General features: G+C 35.6%; 1 protein-coding gene across 12 annotated transcripts in view; it reads right to left on the bottom strand.

The window, feature by feature from the left end:
- The window catches only part of LOC141448715 (MAP kinase-interacting serine/threonine-protein kinase 1-like), a 126,566-nt gene that overhangs the window by 100,393 nt on the left and 1,824 nt on the right, over positions 1–24,349 (bottom strand). For 3 of the 12 annotated variants that reach the window (XM_074117265.1, XM_074117264.1, XM_074117266.1), the window contains exons 2-4: positions 24,014–24,213; positions 23,088–23,141; positions 19,280–19,349 (exon numbers count right to left, since the gene is read on the bottom strand). In XM_074117265.1, coding sequence (XP_073973366.1) covers positions 19,280–19,349; positions 23,088–23,090 — 73 coding nt within the window. In that variant the 5' untranslated portion in view covers positions 23,091–23,141; positions 24,014–24,213. Of the gene's footprint in view, positions 1–19,279; positions 19,357–23,040; positions 23,142–24,013; positions 24,214–24,349 lie in introns of all 12 variants that reach the window. The other 9 variants (XM_074117269.1, XM_074117268.1, XM_074117267.1 and 6 more) reach the window with 4 other exon arrangements.

The following is a 24,349-nucleotide window of genomic DNA, read 5'->3' as shown; positions in this document are numbered from 1 at the left end:
TAATTGAGTAAATTTTAGTAAAAATCTATCGAGTAGAAAACGAAATATTTAGGGTTAAAGTTTGTTTCTTTTCTATATAGTGAAAACTTTACCATCAAATATCTCGAAAACTACTCGATAGATATTGATTATATTTTACCTGTATATGGAGACTAGTATTGTCTATAATTGAGTAAATTTTAGTAAAAATCTATCGAGCAGAAAACGAAATATTTTAAGTTAAAGTTTGTTTCTGTTTTACAATGTGAAAACTTTACCTTCAAATATCTCGAAAACTACTCGATAGAATTTTATTATATTTTACCTTTATATGGAGGAGACTAGTATTGTCTATAATTGAGTAAAGTTTTGTAAAAATCTATCGAGCAGAAAACGAAATATTTAGGGTTAAAGTTTGTTTCTGTTGTATAATGTGAAAACTTTACCTTCAAATATCTCGAAAACTACTCGATAGAATTTGAATATATTTTACCTGTATATGGAGATTAGTATTGTCTATAATTGAGTAAATTTTAGTAAAAATCTATCGAGCAGAAAACGAAATATTTAGGGTTAAAGTTTGTTTCTGTTGTATAATGTGAAAACTTTACCTTCAAATATCTCGAAAACTACTCGATAGAATTTGATTATATTTTACCTGTTTATGGAGACTAGTATTGTTTATAATTCAGTAAAGTTTAGTAAAAATCTATCGAGCAGAAAACGAAATATTTAGGGTTTAATTTTGTTTCTGTTCTATATAGTGAAAACTTTACCATCAAATATCTCGAAAACTACTCGATAGAATTTGATTATATTTTACCTGTATATGGAGACTAGTATTGTCTATAATTGAGTAAATTTTAGTAAAAATCTATCGAGCAGAAAACGAAATATTTAGGGTTAAAGTTTGTTTCTGTTGTATAATGTGAAAACTTTACCTGCAAATATCTCGAAAACTACTCGATAGAATTTGATTATATTTTACCTGTTTATGGAGACTAGTATTGTTTATAATTGAGTAAATTTTAGTAAAAATCTATCGAGCAGAAAACGAAATATTTAGGGTTTAATTTTGTTTCTGTTCTATATAGTGAAAACTTTACCATCAAATATCTCGAAAACTACTCGATAGAATTTGATTATATTTTACCTGTATATGGAGACTAGTATTGTCTATAATTGAGTAAATTTTAGTAAAAATCTATCGAGTAGAAAACGAAATATTTAGGGTTAAAGTTTGTTTCTTTTCTATATAGTGAAAACTTTACCATCAAATATCTCGAAAACTACTCGATAGATATTGATTATATTTTACCTGTATATGGAGACTAGTATTGTCTATAATTGAGTAAATTTTAGTAAAAATCTATCGAGCAGAAAACGAAATATTTTAAGTTAAAGTTTGTTTCTGTTTTACAATGTGAAAACTTTACCTTCAAATATCTCGAAAACTACTCGATAGAATTTTATTATATTTTACCTTTATATGGAGGAGACTAGTATTGTGTATAATTGTATGAAACTCTGTTGGTCAATTAGTTTAGGAGATAATTGCAGTTTAATTTTTAATGGTTTACAAACCTGAGGGTAATAATGCCAATTACACTTGATAAATTATCGTCTATGAAGGTGACCAAAACGACAGCAGCAAGACTACTCGTACTTTCTGTCTGAGGATGGAGTAATTAGATGGAAGAATCTTAGCCTCTAAGATATCCAGAATCTCTATTCTACCTTCTACATGCTCACGTGCAAAAAAAAACAAAAACAAATACGAAAAGTATGAATTTTTGATAGATTACATAACCATTGGTTTGCAGTTTAATAATATTAGATGGTAGATAAATAGAGCTTTGTGGTTGCTATACTAACACCTGTGGTGTGTGTCAGAAAATCACATGTGCGAGCTGTCAGTTTTATTTAGAAAGACAATTAAATGTTTGTGTTGAATCCTACACTTCAAGCGATATTTATTGTCAACTGGTCCGTTTTACTTAAGCTGTATATTTTTTGTTTCTTGGATTAAGAAACAGTATTGCGAATCATGTCTAAATTTTCTATATCTTAGAGATTTTAAGTTATGGAAATAACAGCATGCGAAAGAGTATCATTTGATTTTATGGATAGCAGCAAACATATTTTTTGTATAGATAAGCGGATTCGGACATGCATCCATCGTCAGAGGTAGAGATTAACACTAAATCTTATTTAGTCAGCAAGTGTAATGCGAGACTCTAGCATAAGTTGAAATCTATATATTTAACTTATTAATTCTCCACTAATGATGGATGAAAATCCGAAACCTATCAGGGATACAATAGATATGCTTGCTAGGACGGATTAAATTGATCTCTTTGCCTAAATTATTGGACCACCCATTGGGAAACCATCAGAGACAAACTTAAAATTTCTAACGGAGCCCAGCTTCTTTATATCAGCTGCTATCAACAATTCTTGGAATTTATGAAAATGATATGAAAGATCTTGGTCAAACTCAAGATCTTTTGAAACGAACATCATTGTTCGTAACATTTGTTTACGTCATCCATCCCAGTGAAACAACAACCACGTAGAGGAAATTCCTGCACGGGAAGCACCCACTCTAGTGGTGGCTGGTATCCTGCACTTTTATGAAGAAGAATTCTTCAACTTCAGACTGTTATGTTGCGCTAACATTCACAATGGTCTTTAAATCTCTAGGTGCTCTTTAGGGATAGGTGCTCGGGTTTGGGGTAGCAGGCAAACTCTTACCACATCGCTCAGTACAGCCTCCATAGATCTAGTTAGCTAGCCGAGGATTTAGATAGTAGAAAGTTTTTTTAATGATTTAATGGCGCGTTAACGTCTGAGTTTATTGGCACCAGGAGCTTTTTTTAGGGCACTGCCGGCCTCCGGACAGTGTTCTATCGTTACTGACCACAGCAACTGGATTCGAACCCGGGATCTTCGCGTGAGTATCCAATATGCTAACCGAATAGCTAATCCCTTCCCTTAGTAGAAAGTTACTCTTTGAACGATCTGCAACCTGGAAACTGGAAACTGTAGAAATGTCTCCCCAATATGAATCACGGCCATAAAACTTTAATTAACTACAGTTTAATCTAATAAAACAATTAAAAAAAGAAGGATATCATCATTTAGGTATGCAAATAAATTATCACTAATTACGCAGTTTTAATTGCCACAAATGGAAGGTAATAAAACTGACAGATGGACTATTATTGATTTAATTGAATACCGTGCGATAAACAGTATCAATTGGAAAAACAAAATTCTTATCAACTCCCGAGATCTGTATATTGATATTTTTTAAGAGTGGTTATATTTAATCAGGTGAAAACATTTGAAATTACAACCAATGGTAAATTAACGATAGTAAATCGTGGCAAATATTTCTCTAAACAACTGCTTACGCAGTCAGTATGTGGCGTACACAGTGACGTGTTCAAGTTGTGATGATGAGTAAGGGGAAGTTTCAGTTGCATGTCCCGACATCAGGTGGACATCTGGCGTTTTACGCAGTAACTGCCCAACTACGCACTTCCCTTCTATGGAAATGAGATACTGCAATACGCACTATTCTAAGGGAGAAAATTTCATATCAATACTTAAATTTGATATTTGGTTACCACATACCTTCACACAAAAGCTGAAGCGCCCCCCATTACTGAATCTCGATCTATTGAGTTGTTCTCGAAAACGTTACGATCGATATTTCTTTATATGTGCACACTAGAAGTAAAGTAATCGTCTACAACCACTACACTCTCCTACCCATCATACCAACTTGGTACACCACCTTCATACATGAAAATCTATAACTTTTATTTTAAACATTTTTCCCTAGAAAATTTTAACAGCAAAAAATGGAGTAAGCGACAATTTTCCTGATTACTATAACGAGTCGAGCACAGTCCGCGAAGCTGTACAGTCAGTATGAAAAGTTGAGCCAAACATTACGTAATGCTGGACAAATAGCACACAAAATACACCTTTTTCCTCTCGTATTAGAAATTTAAATTTCTAGCAAAAACAAAAATACAATTCGATGGAAACCTAAAACAAGATGATATAAGAAGAATTGATGATATAAAGGACGGCTGAAGGTCAGGAGCGCAAAACCCCCTGGGATTATTAATGTTGTTTACTGGTGGTGACATTGCAATCTACAGACCTGTCATCAGGAGCAACACTATACAATATTGGGTATAAATAATCTGTTTGACTTATGTAAGAGTTTGCAGACTCTCGAATAGAACCATCCTCGGGTCAGCGAATACGATGGAAAAGTGACACTTTGTTGTTCAAGAAATCATCGCTGGAAACTCGAACTGGCTTTCCCTTTTCCAGATATACGTGTTACTTCCGCGACATTCAGTTTCGGGCATAAATATTTTAACCGTAAGTTGGAATGTGGTAGTTTTTGTTTCCTGCAGTTTTCCACAGGATTTCCTTCAAGTGTTCAGATCAGCGCAAACTTGTAACTTAAAGATCCCAAAAATTCAGGACCCGGGAATATTTGGTTCCGCCAAACCCCCATAATATTGTAGTTGACCATCTTTCAATAAAAATTATAAATTTAATTATGTAAATTGAGGCAAGGGAATGTTTGTTGTCAGTATCTCCGGATTCAATGTCCAGCCTTCCAGCATTGGATGGTATTTAAGAAAATGGAGAATGTTAGCTAGCCGCTTCCGTCCACGACACTCTTGATCGGCAGTTGGATGTGAAAGCCTACAGATTTGGCTATGCGTTGCTACCAGTAGCTGTAAGCCATGAGCCTCCCCTCTTAAAGATGAGCCGCTGAAGATAGCGGACAAGTTGCTAGCTGCGAGTTGCGAGACCATCAAGGGCACCAGGATACAGTTAGGAAACGTGCTCTCTGGAACCTTCAACTTTAAGGAAGCAAGATGTCAGCCCACTCACAATGTAGGAGTTCCAACATGGAGTCCCCCCCTCCTCTAATCTCTTGATACATGAACAAACCACAGTCCAGTGTTATTCAATGAATCTATTTCAACATAACAATTCCCCTCTACAGATAGATTCTGGCTCAGCTATTTTAATAGAAGACTAAAGGAGCTAGTTCACAAAGTCTTCTGCCTTAATATTGTCACGTGTTTGGACTTTCCGCAATTTTTGGCGTTTTTGAGCCGGAGTGTACTCACAGGCACAGACTATTTCTAAAAACCATTTTTTTTTAACTCGCGATAATACAGTCATTTCCGGTAAATGGCTTTTAATATAACGAAACCCAATAGGAAAGCTCGCAATTGGTTTTATTTCTTGAACCTTGTCTAAGAAGTTGCTGTGTCTAGGAGTTAGTAAATAATATCTGGTTCTTTTAAGGCTAGTTCACTCTAGTTAATTGAAGCCATATATAAAGAAAGCCATAAAACTGAGAGATCTCACGGCAAAAACAACAGGCCCAATTTTCCCTTCACCTATTTTGCCAGAAAATATACAAAATGGAGCAGCAGTTTTCTGAGTTGCTCGCTGCGCACCGACACAAGACAGACACGAGTGGTCAGTGCTGAATGCTAGAATGCTAGAAATGTGATGAGATGAATCAGCGAAACTGTGGGGACCACTACTCAGGTCAGCAGTTGGCCTTTTTCTCCGACACGTGGTGGGGCGTATTTGGGAGAGTTAGTCTCAAGAGAATGATTGGAAGATTTTGAGCGATATCTTGTGATATTGCAGGCTCACTGGGAGATTTACTTTTGGGGGAGCCTCATGAGGTCCCATGCCGCAGGGCACTCCTGGTTATTGCTGGTATTGCTATTGCATTACGATGCATGTGTGACATTCTAAGGGTGATCTGTCGCGTTGTTGCTCCTGCATCCCCACATGTCTTTGGCTACACGAACTGCTGCGTAATTAAATAATGAAGCAATTTCTGATTGGTCGTTAGCTCTGCAAATCGGTGCATTCACAGCACCTAGATTAAGTAAACTCGGATCTGATAATTATACTTAGAAAAACCATTCTGTAGAAGCAATGCGAGGGGAGACTCCTGAAGGAAGGAAAGGAGAGAAGTGCCAAACTTCCCCCCTCCTCCTCCTCCTCCTCATCACAAACACATAGACCAGAGGTCACTCCATTTCCCTCCTGTTTAAATCAATTAACTTTCAAAAAAATGTAACTAGGTTAAGACTGCGGTGCGAAAGAGTGGGGGCGGAGGTTAGCGCGCCCCCTGCACCTTGACACCTGCTCTGTCCCACATCTCTAGATCTCATCTCAGTGCGGCTGGTCCACGCCTCCACCATCCTGACCACCGCTTCCAACTCTTCCAACTTTCTTTCTCTCACACACCAATCTCATTGGCGAATCGTAACAGTTGAGAGAAATCTACAGCGGCTAAATGGTACAGGATGGTCGATCCATTTTTTGATCGCGAAAATAATTTTTTAAAAACTCCTCAGCGCCAAGACGCCCTTCTGGTTGGAGAATTTCCGGCGATGTTTCTAGAACGGCCAATCGGATTGTCTGCCAGCAATGGGCCCACGGTGTCCCAAACAGATTGCAAACTTTTCCGAGGGAAACTGGATTTAGCCTTCCGGTCAGGCATTCCTCTAAAGCACCTTTGGAACACAATGATCCCAACATATTGTACAAGAAGGATTTCCTTTATACCCAGAATCATGAGCTACAACGGAAGTGCCACTTTACTCAATAGATTATTCCGTTTAGATTTTCTAAAACCAGCCACTTTTATTTGACTTTTTTTTGTTCTGGACACTTCGATTAAAGGGATTTTTGGGCAAGAGGAGACGTTTAATCCTTCCTCTGAAGATAACACAACATTCTATTGTAGGATTGTGGTTTTAAGAAAATGGGGTTAAATTTCTTGTTAAAATTCCTTAGTACCACCAGAAATACCATCTTGTGGAATGGATTTTTCTGAAAATGCTGGCCACAATTTTCTCTTAAACATCGTGTTTAGATGAAAAGTTTTTTTTATTGAATGAATTCCTGGAAAAATACGAGAATTTTAATGAGAGAAAGTGATCTCATCATGAGATTATTGTTCGATTAAACCCCCGGTATGAGGAGCCAACCTTAACTCTCGCTGGTCGAGTCAATCAGGAATTTGGCAGGAGAAGTTGCTGAGAACGCGGGTGTTCTCGATTGCTCGGGTGGTCAGTTCTGGGCCACAGCCTTACATATCAATCTTCTACTACACACTTCTTGAAACGATACAATATATTGTTAGACAAGATCCTGCTGAGGCTCCCCCCACCCGCCCTGAGTGCACAAATCTATAAATACGCCTTAAAATAGGCAAACTTCCGTGTACACTGAACTAAATCCAAAATTAAACTTTGTCTGCGCAAGAAAAGAAGAAGGAATCTTTTTTAAAATTGGCGCAAACGTGGGTGGGGGTGGGGGGGAGCGACCCCGATTTTGAGAGACGTGATCTCTATTTGCGTCCAACTGTCGGCCCCTCAGGTATCTACCTACGAACATACACGCGGATTGTGTCCTCCGCCTACATCTGTAGCTATTTAGTGCACTCATTAAAAATATTATGCAATTTTCACATTAATTGTACCATGCAACACTTGAAAATAAAACCATTTCACCTCACAATAGAGGGAGTCAGCATTCGAATGGAGGTTCTACTGTGATTTTTCACCGGAAATACCTTCCTTGTTTTTGAGAACTCAGATGGTGGATTCCAACAATTGACCCCTGTTACTCCGGAAAATCGGAAACAGGGGTACCAATCTGCGGTCGGTACCACCTCTACATTCTTAATGTAAAGAAGTTTGATGAAAAACCGGAAAAAACAAAAAATGTTACGAAATAAAGACCGGGAGAAAGAGAAGCTGGGATGATATTGGTCAGAGCTGTTAATTTATGGGGCCCCTTAAGGGACAATGGCTGCTCGTTCTCTGCCCTCTAATCCGCTGACAAAGCGAAGCTGCTGCACAACGTGGCAGACCGGGTTCTCAGTTCCGGCAGAGAGATTGTTGACCCTGGCTGAGCTACGGCCAGACAAGTTCATTGAAAATACCGTCCAATTGCTAAAGCACTAGATTTGACTTTCATGTTGTGCGGCTTTATGCGCAAATCATGCCCCAGTGGAGGCTGCGAGCCACCCACCCGCCTGCGTCCATAAATTTCCCTCTCCCTAGCGCAGCCAGCTGGCTACTGAGGTGTCCACATGGAAACTTCCCAGGCTGATTTTATAAAAGCATCCTTAAATATTTATAAGTTCTTACTAGAGTGAAACTACTCCATACAAGTCGACTGTCCAGACTTGAAATGATTTACTCGCTATCGTGATCCCTGGATTCACCACTATTTCAAGATCAGAACATTTAAATAAGGGATAGTAGGAAATGGCGTGTCCCCGCTAGAGGAATCCCGACCTCTTTGCTCCCCCGAAAATTCCACACAAGCTCTGGGAGCGCTGCCGCAGAGTTGGCGCTGATCAGTGGAGCGACTATGATAAAAAGAAAAAACTCCGCCTTCTCCCAAGGATTAAAGAAATCCAGTTCAATCCCTCGGGATTACGTTTTACACAGTAAAAGTTTGCGATCATTTAGTGCGCATGAATTTTAGTTCGTAACGCTAAAATTGTTGTGCGCATGCCTAAAAACTTAAAAACTTCCTTTTCTGTATGCTCTGCTTGATTACGAATAAGTTTGAAGTTAGAGTTTTGGTGGCACATCCAACTAAAAAACAGATTTGTGTTAGAAAATAGAACTCTGTGAATGCTCAAAACAATCCAAAAGCAGTCCAGAAGTACTCTGATGGAACCAATCTGTTACAAAAAGAGGATAAACAATAATTAATTACATTGTCCGGAAATGCACAGGTTATCCTGTAAATTGAACGATGGGGAATTTTGTTGAAGCCTAGCGTTATACCGACCGCCCATCACTACTTGTAAGAGCTTTCTTAGGGATTAAACAAATTTAGGGAACATCAGTGTTGCATCATTGGACGCAGAATGGTCGAACGGATGTGGAAAACTGCGTCATCAGAGAACGCTCAAGAATCGTCAAGCCTGCCAATTCTGAAACCACAACTGATGGACGGACCCCGTGCCAGTACTTCCGCTCCACAACTTCAGATTGAGCTACTTCTATCGCTAAGTTCTTTTTAGATGCAATGGGAGCACCCGAAAGAAGTATAAAGTTGGGGACTCTGCTAGCAATATTTTGATGTGTTCTCACATCTTGAAAAGAAAATCAGATACAATGGGCTGAGGAAAGGCGTGCCTGTAATAAGGAATATAGTAGGGTCGCCTTATACTCTCTGGCTACTACCGCCAATCTGCTCACTTCGTCTACTAATATTGAACTTTATTGGGCGTGTGATGAATGGGTTAGGACTGAAACAGGAAGCTAGGTAGGTAAACTGACGGTTCACCTGTAACCTGAATGCACTATGGAAATTTTTAAACATTTAAATAATTTGTTCGGCAAAAAAGATTGTTCATATGTAACACAGACAAATAGAATTCCAAGTTAATAAATATCGGCAAAGCCATTTTCAAATACGTATATTTATAAACTCGAAACTATTTCTGTAAATTCGTACTTCTGCCATCAGATTTTCTTTAAATTTTAATTTTCTGCAGTGTTTCTTACATTACTTGATAGTGTACATGCAGCGGAACTGCATCAAGTAGTAGCACGTTAGAGAGATGCTTGAAGTTGTGGTAACTCTGGGAACGCATCAAGTTAACTTAGAAAAAACTGTTTTGAGGCCTTTCCCGAAAAAAAATTAAATCTAGAAAATCTGAAAAATCTTTCTAGTAAATTATAATTACCATGTTTGAATTTTATGACTTTTTCTTTAATATACCATTAACTCACTAACGGCACACTCAAACACTTACTATTTTGAGGGCCTTGAACATGCACTTCCGATGGATGTCGTAAAGTGTAGGCGTCCATTTCTTAAAAAACGAACATCACAGAAGGAACAAACGATTTTGAATTTTTTTTACCCAATACTAAGAATATTATAGAAATTAATTAATAAATTACTTATTATTTATAAAAGATACCAATTAATATTTATTATTATTATTTTTTATTATTCATAAACACAAAAGGGGAGAAATAGCTAAACAAAAATGAACAACAAACGCTATTAATAAAGCTGGTCATAACAAAAACAACATCCAATGCTGACTATATTAACAATTTATTTCTAATTGGATAAAATATACATTTAAAAAGGATGTGCACAACAGTAGTAAACAACGAACACTTTACAGCAGCAAGGAACAAATTGTTGTTTATCTTTTTAACTTTTTTTTAACTAATATTGTGTTCGTTTGTCAATAATTATTTATTTTATAAAATTCTATAAATAAACATAACGATATATTATTTGTTGGGGTCGATTAAATAAAATATGTTACGAGGACTGTACAGTGTGCGCGTCAGTGCAGCCAACACACAACAATCCCTGGAAGGGGAGTGTGGCGTAGTGGGGGAAGGTCTGAAGAGGAGAGTACGTGACTCAGGGGTCGTACTACGTAGCAACGTCACAGCTCCAAGGTCACCATCCAAAATGCCCTTCTTCTCTGACTACGATTCTTTAACATCCAAACTATCTCCTGAAAATATTGTTCTATTCATTTGTTGTTACTTTCTTTACTCGTCGATGGCGGAAATATGATCGAAAAGTTCTAGGAAATTTAAAATGGTTTTTGGTTACCACCGGATGTCAGCCATCAAGAAAGCGCCAAATTTTCAATAGATTTTCTTCAATCTCACTGCGCGGGCGTTGCTAAAAACAAAAACTTTTCTAGTTGAGATCATCTTGTTCCAGAAATTGTGTCACCAGAACGCACTTCCTCGCTAAAGATCCATTTTAGTACAATGGACGGTATTACCCCTCGGGTACAATATCAATGAATAAAAATAAAAGTTTAGCGTTTCTGCGAGTTTTCTGTAAATTTAGCAAAATTCGTATTACTTCCGTTCGAAATACGTACTTATATAGGTGAGCTTATTTAATTTATTGCGCATCAACAACTGAGCTCATTGGTACCTGCAACCTTTTTGCTCCGGAAAAGAATGCAGGGCTCTTAAAAGGAGTTTACAAGTTATGCTTGCCTCCAACGTGCCACCGCTGTACACATTGTCCCATTATAATACGTGTCTGGAATATGCAATATTAAGGGTTGAAATATCAAAATACCAGTCCCCCTCCGGAAATTCGCCAGTACGGAACTTTCTTTCCGAGTTTTATACAATTTTCCAAGCAATCCCCCCAAAGGAACATTGGAACTGGGAAGAGTTAGGCCTATCTCTTTCAACTGGAACTTTTTCAGGGATTATTGATTTTAGTTCCGAGTTCTGGGAGCTGAATGTGAGCGTTTTCTTCTACAGTATCCTTTTAATACGCAGAAAACTTGGCACTTACCAATAGGAGGTCCTGGAAAATAGTTTTATAGGAAACGGTCAGGTTGTTTGATTGTACCCGAGCTTAAAAAAAAAGAGTTAAAAACTAGAGGAATTCAAACCTTATATTTCTTTGGAGTATCCCATCCGGGGACCCGCATGAAAGGCATCAAAATTCCTTAGCCGGAAGTAGTGCTTCACTGTTCGTGCGGGCCTGACCCATTTCCTACAGTTGCAATCAACTTGGTCAATGCTCGCTGCACTCTCTACCTCTAAGTGCAATGTATTTCAGTGTTAAGTAACAGATTAACTTTATTTGGAAATGTGAACATAATTTACATAAATGAAGCTGTCCCAATGTATGAACATTACAACCTACTTACATTAATCCAGAGACGATGAGGATGGGACTTGCGAGATCATGCGCAGGGAAAAATAGAGAGGAAAACCTGCAGCTAGAGGAGAAAATTAGAGAAGGGCATTGGGTCTGAAAGGGAATAGGAAGATCACAGGTGGCTATTTCGCGGAAGAGAGGGTTAGGATGAGAATGCTGGAGTGGAGAGTGCGGGGGATTATGGAAGATATCTCACAGAGGAAGTCGCACAGGAATAAAGTTCAGAATTGTCGCAAGTTTCTTCATATTTCTACAGACTCCAGGTGGAGCAGGCTTTAAAGTGTTGGGTGCGGTTTCACTGAATAACGTAATGCGTTTACAATTCTTGGAACCCTGCGGAAGTAAGGGAAAGTCGGATGAGGGTTCGCACCAGTGTTTTCCTGTAACTTTTATTTTTTGGGGATAAATAAAATGAATTATTACGGTTGGCTAAATAAAAATTAAGTTCACACTGACTACGGGTAAAACAAAATTTATAATGGCATTCCTAAAAGTAAGAAATTAGAATCTCCTTGGAACAGAAATGCCTAACGGAAGGTCATAGCCACAAAATAAAGCAAAAACTTGTTTGCAACGTAAAAAGTCTGGCGTGTCCCCGTCCGCTCCACTCGAAATTCTATAGCAACAAATATCTCAAGGTTCAAATTCAGAATTTTTAAAATATTTTTAATGTTAATCAATTTGTGAAAATTACTGGCGGCATCGAACTGGGGGGGGGGCGAATATCTGACAGGCACACTCACACGACTCTCTCTTGGGATGAAGAGGATCCGTTTTCCGGGAAATCTCTAAGACGTGTGAAATCCTTTAATAAAAGGGTTCTAGACCGCTAACTTCCTTCCCATACCTCGAGGGAAAATAGAAATTAAGTTTTCGTTTCCAGCAAATTCTCCAGTTATGCTGTGTGGTGGAAACTCAACATGGCCCCAGCCCTAATTACAAAACCTTATCTTAAAAAAATCTCAAAACAAGACTCGGAAACTTTGTATCTGGCAATCTCCGTTTATGAGTAAAGATTAGAGCTACAAACTACGCTTTAAACTGTCAACAATAAGAGTTGAATAATTCTTTGAAAAAAAAAGTGCCGATTTAAAGAAATGAAAATTAATCAGCTGACAGAGAAATAAAAGTTGCACACCACAGACTGACAAACAAAGATATAAATGCTATCAAAACTGCTGACGGCTGCCTTTAAGGTTATCCACATTACGTCTGCTGGCTGGTAGTGTAAACAATAAACTTGCCCTGTAAACAGTTACCATGCTAATAGCTTCTGTCCGAGTAACCTTTCTCAAAATTAATTCCTATACAATTTAAAATACTTATAATGGCGGCTATATTGATTTTTATTGGAAGTTATCGGATACAACATTGCGCTTCGATGAATCAACTTATATCGATATGTCTTGATTAACTCAAATTTTTGCCCTCAGCACTTTTACTTCGTCATACTCCCAGCAGACGATAGTTATTTATTGTATTGTACAAGGGAAGACACTCGGAGTTTACGAAATGCTTCCGATGTGATAATACTTCGCTTCAATGTTTACCATTAAACTTTTTCTGTTGTCGTTTCAATAATTTGGAAGAAACTCTAAACTTAGATGAAAAAATTCCCGGCAGAAAGCTAGCATTTAGAATAACGGCCTTCGTCCGGAAATCAATTCTACCAGAAACAGTGCGACAACATACACAACATTCACAGTTCAAAGAACGCAGTCATTTTCCTAAAATAGATTAGAAAAAAAAAAGAGACTTCCCATGAAGGGCCTGACGGAAATATTATAGGCCTAGTTGTTCCCAAAGCTCAACTGTTGCGTTACTGACTGTTATTGATTGTGTTTGTTGTACACACGGGGGCTCCTTTCACCCAGGGCCGCCAACCTTGCTAGAGTAAATCTTGACCTACCCTAGGAGAGCACCGAACATCAGCAGCAGCGAACACGCATGGTGTTCAAACTCAGGTGTAATAACCCCAGTTGCGAAAATCTTTTTCGTCACACACACAAAAAGCCAAAACATTAAAAATATGACGCCTCAATGGGCGATAAAATGAAAAACGACAATGAGAGATGAGCGAAGTACATTCTGAGGAATGCGCTTGTCTGGAAGTAAGACCCAAGTTTTATTTTCTCTTACAAAGTATGGAAAATAAACCTATTTTGAAGTCCCTTAGAAAAGTGGTTTCTACAAAATGGACGGCATGTACTAACAAAATATCGAAGAAAAAGACGAAGCACCGCAGGAAACTGAAATTCTATATTTTGATTCTATCCCACCAGGGGCCTGACAACAGACTAGCCGGAAGTATCACTTTAAATGTGTTTTTTTTTGTTTTTTCGAGATTTTCTCTTCAACTTCTGTCGTATAACTAAAACTTTAATTTGAACAGAAGAATTCGTAGTTTTGGGACAGTTCTAGGAAAGATGGGAAGTCGACTCCCCTCTATTCTAGACATCATTCTAATGCATACAGTTTTTACGAACGATTCAATGCAAGTAAGATGAATTGAAATTAAGAGAATATAGGCTAGAACTTTGGGAATCACAGTTTGAGGAAGTCATGTGAGTCTACACCACACTTTTTCAGTTATGAACTTAACAAAATATATAAAAATGATCCATTGAAATTATTGTTACATAAGAATAGTATTTATAAACTATAAAAGTGCAAAGGGGCGTGGCCAATTATTCAGGCGACGAGACAGAAAGTTTTCTTGGATCGCTGTTAAGGCTGAGTTCTAAATTTCTTTAGATTGTTAACTTTCCTTAAATCCTAGTCTGCGTTAGTTAAGTACTGGTATCGAGCTGTATGTTCGAAATTCACTTTACTCCGTGAGATTTTGAACACGGAAAATCCTGACCATTCAGAATATCTCAAAACAAAAACATTCAAACTAGCTGAACGAATCAGTTAGAATAGTTAAAAAACAAAACAAAAACAAAAATTTCAAGTCAATTGAATCGTACAGCTGTTTTTGAATAGGACAACAATAACAGTAGTGGGGCATTTCCGTCTACATCACAATTATTCAATACTTCATCCGCCACCTTGCGTATTTCACGCATTTAACATTTTAACACCAAATCTACAATAACTGATTATTTCCAGAGCGGAAATTTTTGCAGATCCCATCTTAATTTTTTTTTTAAACAATAATTTCATAATGAACATTAACCGCATAAAAAGAATTAATCTAAAACAAGGCCAAAAAGTATCATATCTTTACAAGAATCTCACCTGATTTTACATACGCATATTTTACTAACAAATATTACGTACCGTCTTTCTAAAAATATAATATATAAAAGAAAATAAGCACATGTTAAATTTATGAATAACTTATGCTAATTAAGAGAGCACCGGGTTAATTCTCTCAATTTCAAAGTTATATTTTTAACACATAACCTCCATATTGTAATATTAACTAGAACTGTTCTCAGAATAACAAACTGTATAGCAATGCACTCTTGTGGAGCTCTATTGAACTTTCTGGGAAGTTCCAAACAGAACTTATAACCTTTTATTCATTCTATTTATTTCTGCACTCTACTTTTTTTCTTTTTATTTATTTATTTATTTTTTGTTTTTGTTTCATAGACAAATCTCAATTTGCGGCATTGATTTTCAATTTTGTAAATGGCTTATTTTACGATTAATTCTCATTACAAAATTAATGAGTACACAAAATAATCGAAGTTATCTATAAACGATAGCTGGTTTTCGATTTTCTGGTTAAAAGACAACAACACACAAGTATTTATTGAAAAAAATACAATTCAACCAAACTCATTAACTTTTTAAAATATTTTATCAAGACCTCTTCAAATTAAAATTCACTTAATCAATCCCATTTCATCTTTAAAATTATTTTACAGATAAATTACATCAATTTAAGATAATATTATATCATCACTTAAATTATTATTACTATTCCTATATTACGCATTTATCATTAAATAATACGCATAACTTTTTCAATAACAAATATTATCTGTTTTTTTATTAAAAGATTTTATTTGATATCAAATAGATAGAAGATTAGAATTCAGATTATTTTTACGTTCTTCTTGGGTAAAACAACTTTCTAATTAGGTTCATCGGTTTTGGGCACTATTGTACCTTTTATGAACAATAAGGGTTGATCTTGTCGTTAAGGGAACTGATCCCACTAAAACGACGTTGTGAAATGGTAAAGGAACAACGACAAAAAAATGTAGTCTGTACATCACACGATCTTCCTCACTAAACACTTATCTAAGTTCATTTCAAAATTTGAATTTCAACTAAATGTTAGCCATCTTCAACGTATAGGTCCAAAGTAATTAAAGAACTATTTGTAGAAAGTTTGATGATACAGTTCCTTATCAGTTACCAACTCTATTAACTCCGACAAAGGTCGGGCTTCTCATTCGGATGGACGGGCATAAAATTTAAAAAAAAATATATATAAGCATCACATGGGGCAATCATTTCGTAAGAACGAAGAGGATATGGCTCTGCACATATTCTTTGCGAAGAGTTGTTGGTATTGCTCGGAGTTCGACTCTTCTTAAAAAAAAATAAAACAAATCAAGCCTTCCTGTTATTCCACCAGGAATCGATCCCTGACTCTCCAGAGTCTGATTAAGCTGGCAAGACTGGAAGAGACGTCCTAACTTCTGTGGGCGGCCAACTGACTCTCTGATTCGCGGAGTGGTAGGCTTTCTGTGGCGAGCCTCCCATGACATATATTCTAATATTACGTAGTCGGCTTCAACACATCGTTTCAGAGAAAATTTAAGGGGAGTACTTTCCTAGGGGACTAAGTCATCCTTCATGACTATGGGGAATACATTTATTAAAGAAACAGATTTTACAATCAAAATCAATGTATAGAACATTGTAATCAGTTTCTACAAAAATATGTTTCACAGCTGTGAAGATGACCTTGTCCCAGGACGAAAAGCTGGGTGGAAGGAGGAAATAAATAAGAATAATGACTGGAATTGGCCTTTGGATTAATAAATCACTTACCAAAAATGATGAACAAGAAACCATTTTGTAAAAAAACCCTTTTTATGGTCTTTGTATTTCCGTTCTGGCCGGACGAACAGCAATAATACCACTTACTAGGAAAAAGAGAAATTAAACAAACAACCCGTGAGAACGATTTTCTCTCACCGCAGTTAGCGCAATTTCAAACGTGACGTAGCGTAATTTCAAACGTGACGTAGCACTTCTTCCGGGTAGGCTGTTTTTGTGCTTAAACTTACTATCGGGGTTTGGTGAGCTAACAAGAAATCCAATTTGAACTTCTCGAGTTATGGTGGCCTCAAATTCTATAGACAGACAGCTAAAACCTATCCAGGCCAATTTAGTAAGAAAAGAACCCATTTCTGGGTACTTAAGGCGACCTTAATACGGATATTTCCGTTTGAAACCAAAATTGACATGATCGCAGAATTCCCTCTCACCTAGTAAGAGAAGGTAAAACAAAAATGATAGCTTTCATTATGAAATATTTACTAATTGGAATGTGGGGGAGGTTATTCCTTTATTTACGTAGACAAAAGTTAAAAATAAAAATCAACGGAGTGTGGGCGTTATAGGAAGGGGTACTGACACGTCCAAGTCCTGGGGGCAAGGCTCGCGTAATCCACCACCCAATACTAGGGGTAAGTGGATGTAGCGCGGGATCAGTTGGGACACTTAAGATATTTCTGGGATTCTGGCCAAAACGTTCTGAGCCAACACAGATCAGCTAGACATCTTGCGGTTATTTATTCGTTACTTTCGTGACGAGAATCTAGAGTAATACGCAATGCCCAGCCAACTCAACGACATGTTCCCAGAATTAGGCTATTTATTATAAATGCGCAATTTATATTTTATTTCGCATGATTTTTTTTTTTAAAAATTGCGTTAAGATGATGATGGTGATGATAGTGAGATCATCCAACTATTCATGATCATGAGCAAAAGTCCAATGTTTTCAGAATGTATTTTGTTACAGAAGATGAAAATATTCGTTGAAATATGCTTTTTTAAATTTTCATTTATAGATAAAACTTTAGAAACCACTTACGCTGTCTTGTGGACGTTTTTGTAAGTTTGATCAGCTGTAAGGGGCCAGATTAGAAGGAAGGTAATATAACACTTTTTTACTTATCTTTTACACCTCTTATAATGCGTAACAAAATTAATAATTTTAACAAATTGAAAATATGGGAACTTATATTTATACATATATAAAAATAACTGAATAATGTTATTTTTTTACTTCTGTAATATGCGATACGAAAAGAGTGAAACAAGAACACGAATCTGTAAAGGAACGATAATCTGAGTGTTTATTTCTATAGAAAGAGGATGTTTGAGTATTTCAAGTGCAAAGCCCAGTGAAGTCACTGGAATCTCCGCCCATTTTAGCAGTAAAGGTGGTGGTGATGGAAAGATGAAGGCAAAGCGTTAAGCTCAGTGGCTAGCGCACTGGAATCTCATGAGATCTCTCGGGTGGAAATCCAGCTGCAGGCCCTAGATTTTATTAAAACTGTTTCCGGTAGAACAGTTATATAAGGGTTGATCGTCAAAAAGCGTAACGTTGAAAAACACCCAACTTTGATAATTTTTTTCTCTTTTTCTATAAAAGATAAAATTCCTAAATTTTCTTTAAAATATAGGGCAAACCCTCCTTTATAACTGTAATTTTTTTTGCAACCACCCAGATCTAATAGGTTTTGAGAAAAAAAGTGCCGAAAATTAGCAAAAACGGCATTTTCAGAAATTGTTGTTGTTGTTGTTACCTTTTTTGTAAACAACGTAGCGCCTAAACGCGCGAACCGATTTTCATGAATGAGGTGTCATTCGATTCGGAATTTTATCTAGATGTGCCTTCTGGGGGTCTCGACGCTGTACATCGAATGGGAGAGGAATTAGCCCCCTTTATGTAAGGCCCCCTCCAAAATTATTATTATTACTAATTACTCTGTAAATCTTGGTCCGATTTTGATAAAATTTGGTAGGATGATAGGGTTAGGGCTCCCCTACGTAACATTAAAGCGACAATCTGCTCTTACACTAGTTAAGGGGAAGTATAGCAATCGTTTTAAATCTTACTAGGAAGGTTTTATCTTCAGCTCATTTCTGGGTGATTCAGCAGTATTGTCTGTAACGATAGAACTCTGCCTGGAGGCTGGCAATACACTGGAAATGGTTCCGGACGCCAATTACTTCAGGTGTCGCTTCTCAAATTAAATGTATATGGCAATATAACAACGGATATGTTTTTTGGTTTTGATTGAACACCGCAATAACTGCGGTTATTATCGTGGGTCTACTGTTGTGTTTCTAGAGCAAAATCGCAGCTTTGGGCAATTATATCTTCTCTTATTGGGTACCTTTAGTTCGTGTATTAAATATAAATTGAACGAGCTGAGTGCGACGGGTCTTGTTTTTATTAGACCAAGTCCACATAGGTCTAGTCGAGCTAGAGGGTGCATTCTTTAGGTGAATAATGAAGTAAAACAAAAATTCAAGTACCACTTACCGTTGTCGGTATGAGCTAGCGATTCCGTTGTAGCATCCCCCCCAGCTCCATTCATGTAGTCGTCTGGATCCTGCAAGGTAACAGCAGTCATTAGTTAACTGCAACTACTAAATACTTAATAAATTCCTACAAACTTGTCCAGAATTTTAAACGGTACATTACTACATCTATATAAAACATTTTAACAACCTCAACAGCCTCAAAAACCAATCTTTGCAGGAAAATTGTTCAAATTTCAGGCCTATTAATGTACTACAAGTATATGCTCGCTTATCCAATCTACTTTTAAGCACTCGTACGTGCCATGTCATTTTCAAGTTTCCAATTTGATAATTGGAAATGCTTCAGACATGAATTTAGGTTCTACTCCTTCAATTACATAGAAAGGCCTCTTAAGAAGGAGTTTATGTCACCTAAGATTCACAGCTGCCCATACAAATTGAGCAACACCCTTATGGGAATAACCGCAGTAGCTCCCCTATAACCTGATCCTAAGTGATCCCACCTCCATCAAACAAGCTCCACAAAAAAAAAAAAGTTCGAGAATGAGCGCCCTTTGGTAGTGGCATCTCCTTACATTAAGCCACAAAGTCAAGTGAGAGATCCAAACACGAAACACCTCACAGCATCTCACAATCGACCCCGGACGGGCCCCGACTGCCCACAAAGTTCATCCATAAGGAGGGATGCTACCTTCCCCTGGACATAAATGTGTCCGACGACCCACCAACAGCTAGTTCAGAAAGTAAACAACTATGGAAGTAACAAACTTAGTCTTATCTAGTAGGGAGTAATTTTTTTTAATAAATTCACCCTATGTTCGGAATATTGACTGATAAGTTTTAATTTTTCTCTTTCTCAATAAGTTTATTCCATTAAAATGGACGTTTTAAGATCTGCATATACTACTTTTAGCATTAATATCTTTTTGGCACTCATTATTTCTTTAAAATCTCTCTACTAGTTAGATCTCCTGATGGCTTGCATGAGTCTGCCATTATTTGCTAGAATTTAGTTAATGAAGATAAAGTTTAGTATTATACTAAATATAAAGTTTTATCGCACTCCAGTGGCCAAAAAGTAAATAAGAGGAAAAACCTCAGCCTAGCTTTTCAGCAAATCAACGAGGAAACTTTGAAAATTATCAATTAAATTATCATAAAACTTGTTTTACACACAGGGGGAGTGATTTCTGCAAGAATAAGTACTGCGCTCCCCATTATGCTATACAATAAAATCAAGGAAAGCAATGAACTAAAGCAGACATAATTAATGTGAGAACAGTTAACGCAAAACCAGTCGTGAAACAGCTGAGATAGCCTTTTATCATGTAATCTAAATAATAATAATAATAAATTTGTAACTAGTGTTATTATTAAAGCAATATAGTTGATAGTACAAAAAATTGCAATACTAAGCAAAATTTCTATATCACATATAGCGGCATAAAACAACACTGTTATTGTTATCAAGAACGTCAATTATAGTGTACGAGGTCAGAAATTTGATATGTGAAAAAATCGTCGTTATCACATTGTAAAATTAAATGGGAAAAACTAGAAGGAAACAGATTTGAATAACTCAGAGTGGAAAACTAATAGCGTTCAACAGAAATTTATCTCTTTCTTTAAGAAACTAATTGTTAAATAAATTAAGTGAAATCCTCATATTTTAAACATACCTAACCTGATAATTAAGTGGGATACAATTCAGTTAATCCTTGAAGAAAAATTGCAAACAGCATATTGTATGAAGAGTATTGAAAAAAAAAGATTTTAAAAACTTCAAAATTAAATAAAATTAATATATATATATATATATATATTTGTTCATAACTAATAGAGAAAAGATAATATTCATTATAGTTACTTAAATATAACCTGCTCTAAGTTCTGGTTAGCGCCTTCCAATAAATATAGGAGGCATTGTTCTGGTAATAACTTCTATCAATTACACAAGTTACCAATATATCTATGTACATAACTTTTCAAAAGAAACTTAAAAAATATTAATTTTATTTGAATACTTAAGTTGTATCTAGTTCATTGTTTCAACTGGCTTGTTTTGAACACGCCAAGTCTCAACTTAATAGAATAGTAAACTGATAATACATTTTTCAAATTGATTTTAATATTACTTAACAATTTATATTGAAAATTGTCAGTTTACTGTACTTTCATTATGTAAAATTAATAATAAAATTGAAGAATATTCTAAGAAACTGACAACGTATTGCCCAAAAGAAGAAATATGGAAATGAATTAAAATTAGAGCCATTTCCTTAATATGACCTGATGAACTTGGATACCTTTTACATATCAGGTTAGAATTCACGTGTATTTCGGGACAGAGGAATTCTACTCTCTAATACATAATTCGGTTTATTTATCTCCTTAACAAAAACTTACAGTTTAAAAAGTTAAGTATAAGGGTTGATTAAACGCCAAAAGGTACACAAATCAGCAAGTACCCAACATTTCATTAATACTTCATTGATATTATTTAAGTAATTTTACCGCATTAATTTTCATTAATATTTTTTAAGAATTTATTAGATGTCACATACCCTTATGCTGGCCATTTTCATCTACAAAATATTTGTTCAAGTAGCACACCATTTAACTTAGATTGACTGTAATATCTATTTATCTATAATAATCAAACTATTAATCACTGGTGAAAAAGAAAACGTTATAAAAAATAAAAAAATATGAGGCTAAAAAATTCATAAACTTTTTTAAAAATTGCTTACACCAACTTACATCAATGATTTTATTTATTTTTATTTTTAAATAAAAATCGTCGGTTTAAGTTCATTCTTCGATAAAGTAATTGTTATTTTATGAAGTAGTCAATCTGGCTTTATCGTGAATAATATAGTTTTCTTCAATTACATTCTCCATCTAGGTGTTCTTCCCACAATGTTGTGTATATGTAATATAAAATAAATAAGATATGCATATTTTTAGGACAGCTAATTATTCCAGTATTTTACCATAAGTAAAATTAGGGGAACTAAATTAAATTACAATTGAGAAATGAATAATTGTTGTTGAATAATCTACTTGTTATTAACTGTGTGTTATTTGTCCTCACGAATATTTCGGTAAGACGAATTCAAGACTGAAATATTGCTTTAAATCCTCCGTGATTCAAATTTAAACAGTAGCCGGCTCTAAATTTGTCTTTTTCTAATTTAACATGCATGTATATGTGACAACTTCAGAATCAGAAGAATAATTTGGAATAGAGTTAAAATAAAGTACCTATTTATACGAAGATATAATATACATTTTATCACAATTATAACTATTATGAATGAACTGGCCAGCATAAGGGTATGTGACATCTAATAAATTCTTAAAAAATATTAATGAAAATTAATGCGGTAAAATTACTTAAATAATATCAATGAAGTATTAATGAAATGTTGGGTACTTGCTGATTTGTGTACCTTTTGGCGTTTAATCAACCCTTATACTTAACTTTTTAAACTGTAAGTTTTTGTTAAGGAGATTTTTGTACCTTTTGGACAGATTTTCCTTTTTGTCTATTAGCAAAGTTACATATCTGCTTTACAGATTGGATTTTTTTAAAATTTGGAATAAGCTATTCTATCATTATTCTACTCTCTAATACATAATTCGGTTTATTTATTTAAATAATCGTTTAAGGTTACTTTAGACTTCAAGCTGTCAACAGCTATAAGCTATTGAATTAATTTTTTTTGTTTTTGTAATGCAATTTAATTTACCTGCAAGAGATTAACAAGAAAAGATGTAAAGAGATATGAATTGCTCTTGCTCACCATTGTTACACTGAGATGTTGTTTTCTTCTTTTTATGAAAACGCACTTTCAATCCTACAAAGCCCAACAGAAAGAAAAAAAAACAAGATATAACAAAAGGTATTGATTGTTTTTTTATTAAATAATGTAAATGTTGCAAGGTTGATGCAGAGGTTCCTGAATATCTAAATTATATTATTAGTTTCGAGTGTTTGTTTGATACTAAGCTGGTGCAATGCACAGTGAGGATGTCTGAAAGTTTTTTCCAAGGGGGCCAAATTAACGTTAGCGTCCAAGATAAGCCCTGCATCCTAAAAAGATCATATTAGTCGGATGGGACGTGGGTCACTCATTATATTGCGAGCAATACTGCCGTTTGATGGAGGCAAACAAAATACATTAACTAACGATTTAGGGTCATCCTCCAACATGAAAAATACAGTAAACAAGCCTAAATTAGTCATTCAGGATATGCACTAAGTAATTTTAATTTTGTTAACAATTTGAATGTGGGCCTCTCTTGATCTTGAGGCCCTAGGCTGAAGCCTAGTTAGCCTATAGGAGAATCCGGCCCTGTTGATATGTTTCAGTTTGCTGATTCAAATAGATAGGACAATTCACTAAAGGGAAATATCACACTTTACCCTCAAATTGCTCTATGTGATGTTCTTTTTTAGTATCCCAATTACGGAAAAATATTTTAAAATTAAGGAACAGTAAACATTCTGCCTCTTAGATGATGCCATTGCACATGTAGCACAGATAAACTGGATGAGAGATTATTGCCTCTCCGTGATTGATATTCGAAAAGGAATCATTCAATCAACATTAGAAACTTCTTAAACGTAAAATCTATTATTTGTGTTGTAATTATGTAACCAGCAAAAACGCATTCTCCTATGAGAAAGGTCCTGGTTACTAAACGTGATAGATAAAATGATGGTAACCTTTTAAACAAGCAAGAAGAACCTCAATAAACGGATTATACAGTCTTGTTACTTCTATTCGGACTTCATCCATCCAATCACTTTGTTATAAAACTCCGAAAACTTAATTTTTAAAAAAAATTAAATAATAATAATGGCTTATTACTGCAATCGGTCTTCAAAATTACCATTCGGCGGCGAATTCAACATTTTTTTAAATCCTAAAAAAAAAAATAATAATAAAATTAATATTAAATAGAAAAATAAGTCAAGAAATAGAAAATATTACATGAAAACATTGAATATTCATGACACATGAAAATTTGGTTATGTTTAAAAGTAAACTTCGTACGTTGA

This window comes from Rhodnius prolixus, unplaced genomic scaffold (assembly GCF_049639745.1).
Source record: "Rhodnius prolixus isolate KJV_2025 unplaced genomic scaffold, Rpr scaffold_2, whole genome shotgun sequence".
Taxonomy (NCBI): Eukaryota; Metazoa; Arthropoda; class Insecta; order Hemiptera; family Reduviidae; genus Rhodnius; species Rhodnius prolixus.
The sequence above is the reverse complement of the archived record's forward strand: the minus strand, read 5'-3'. Positions and strand labels throughout refer to the sequence as shown.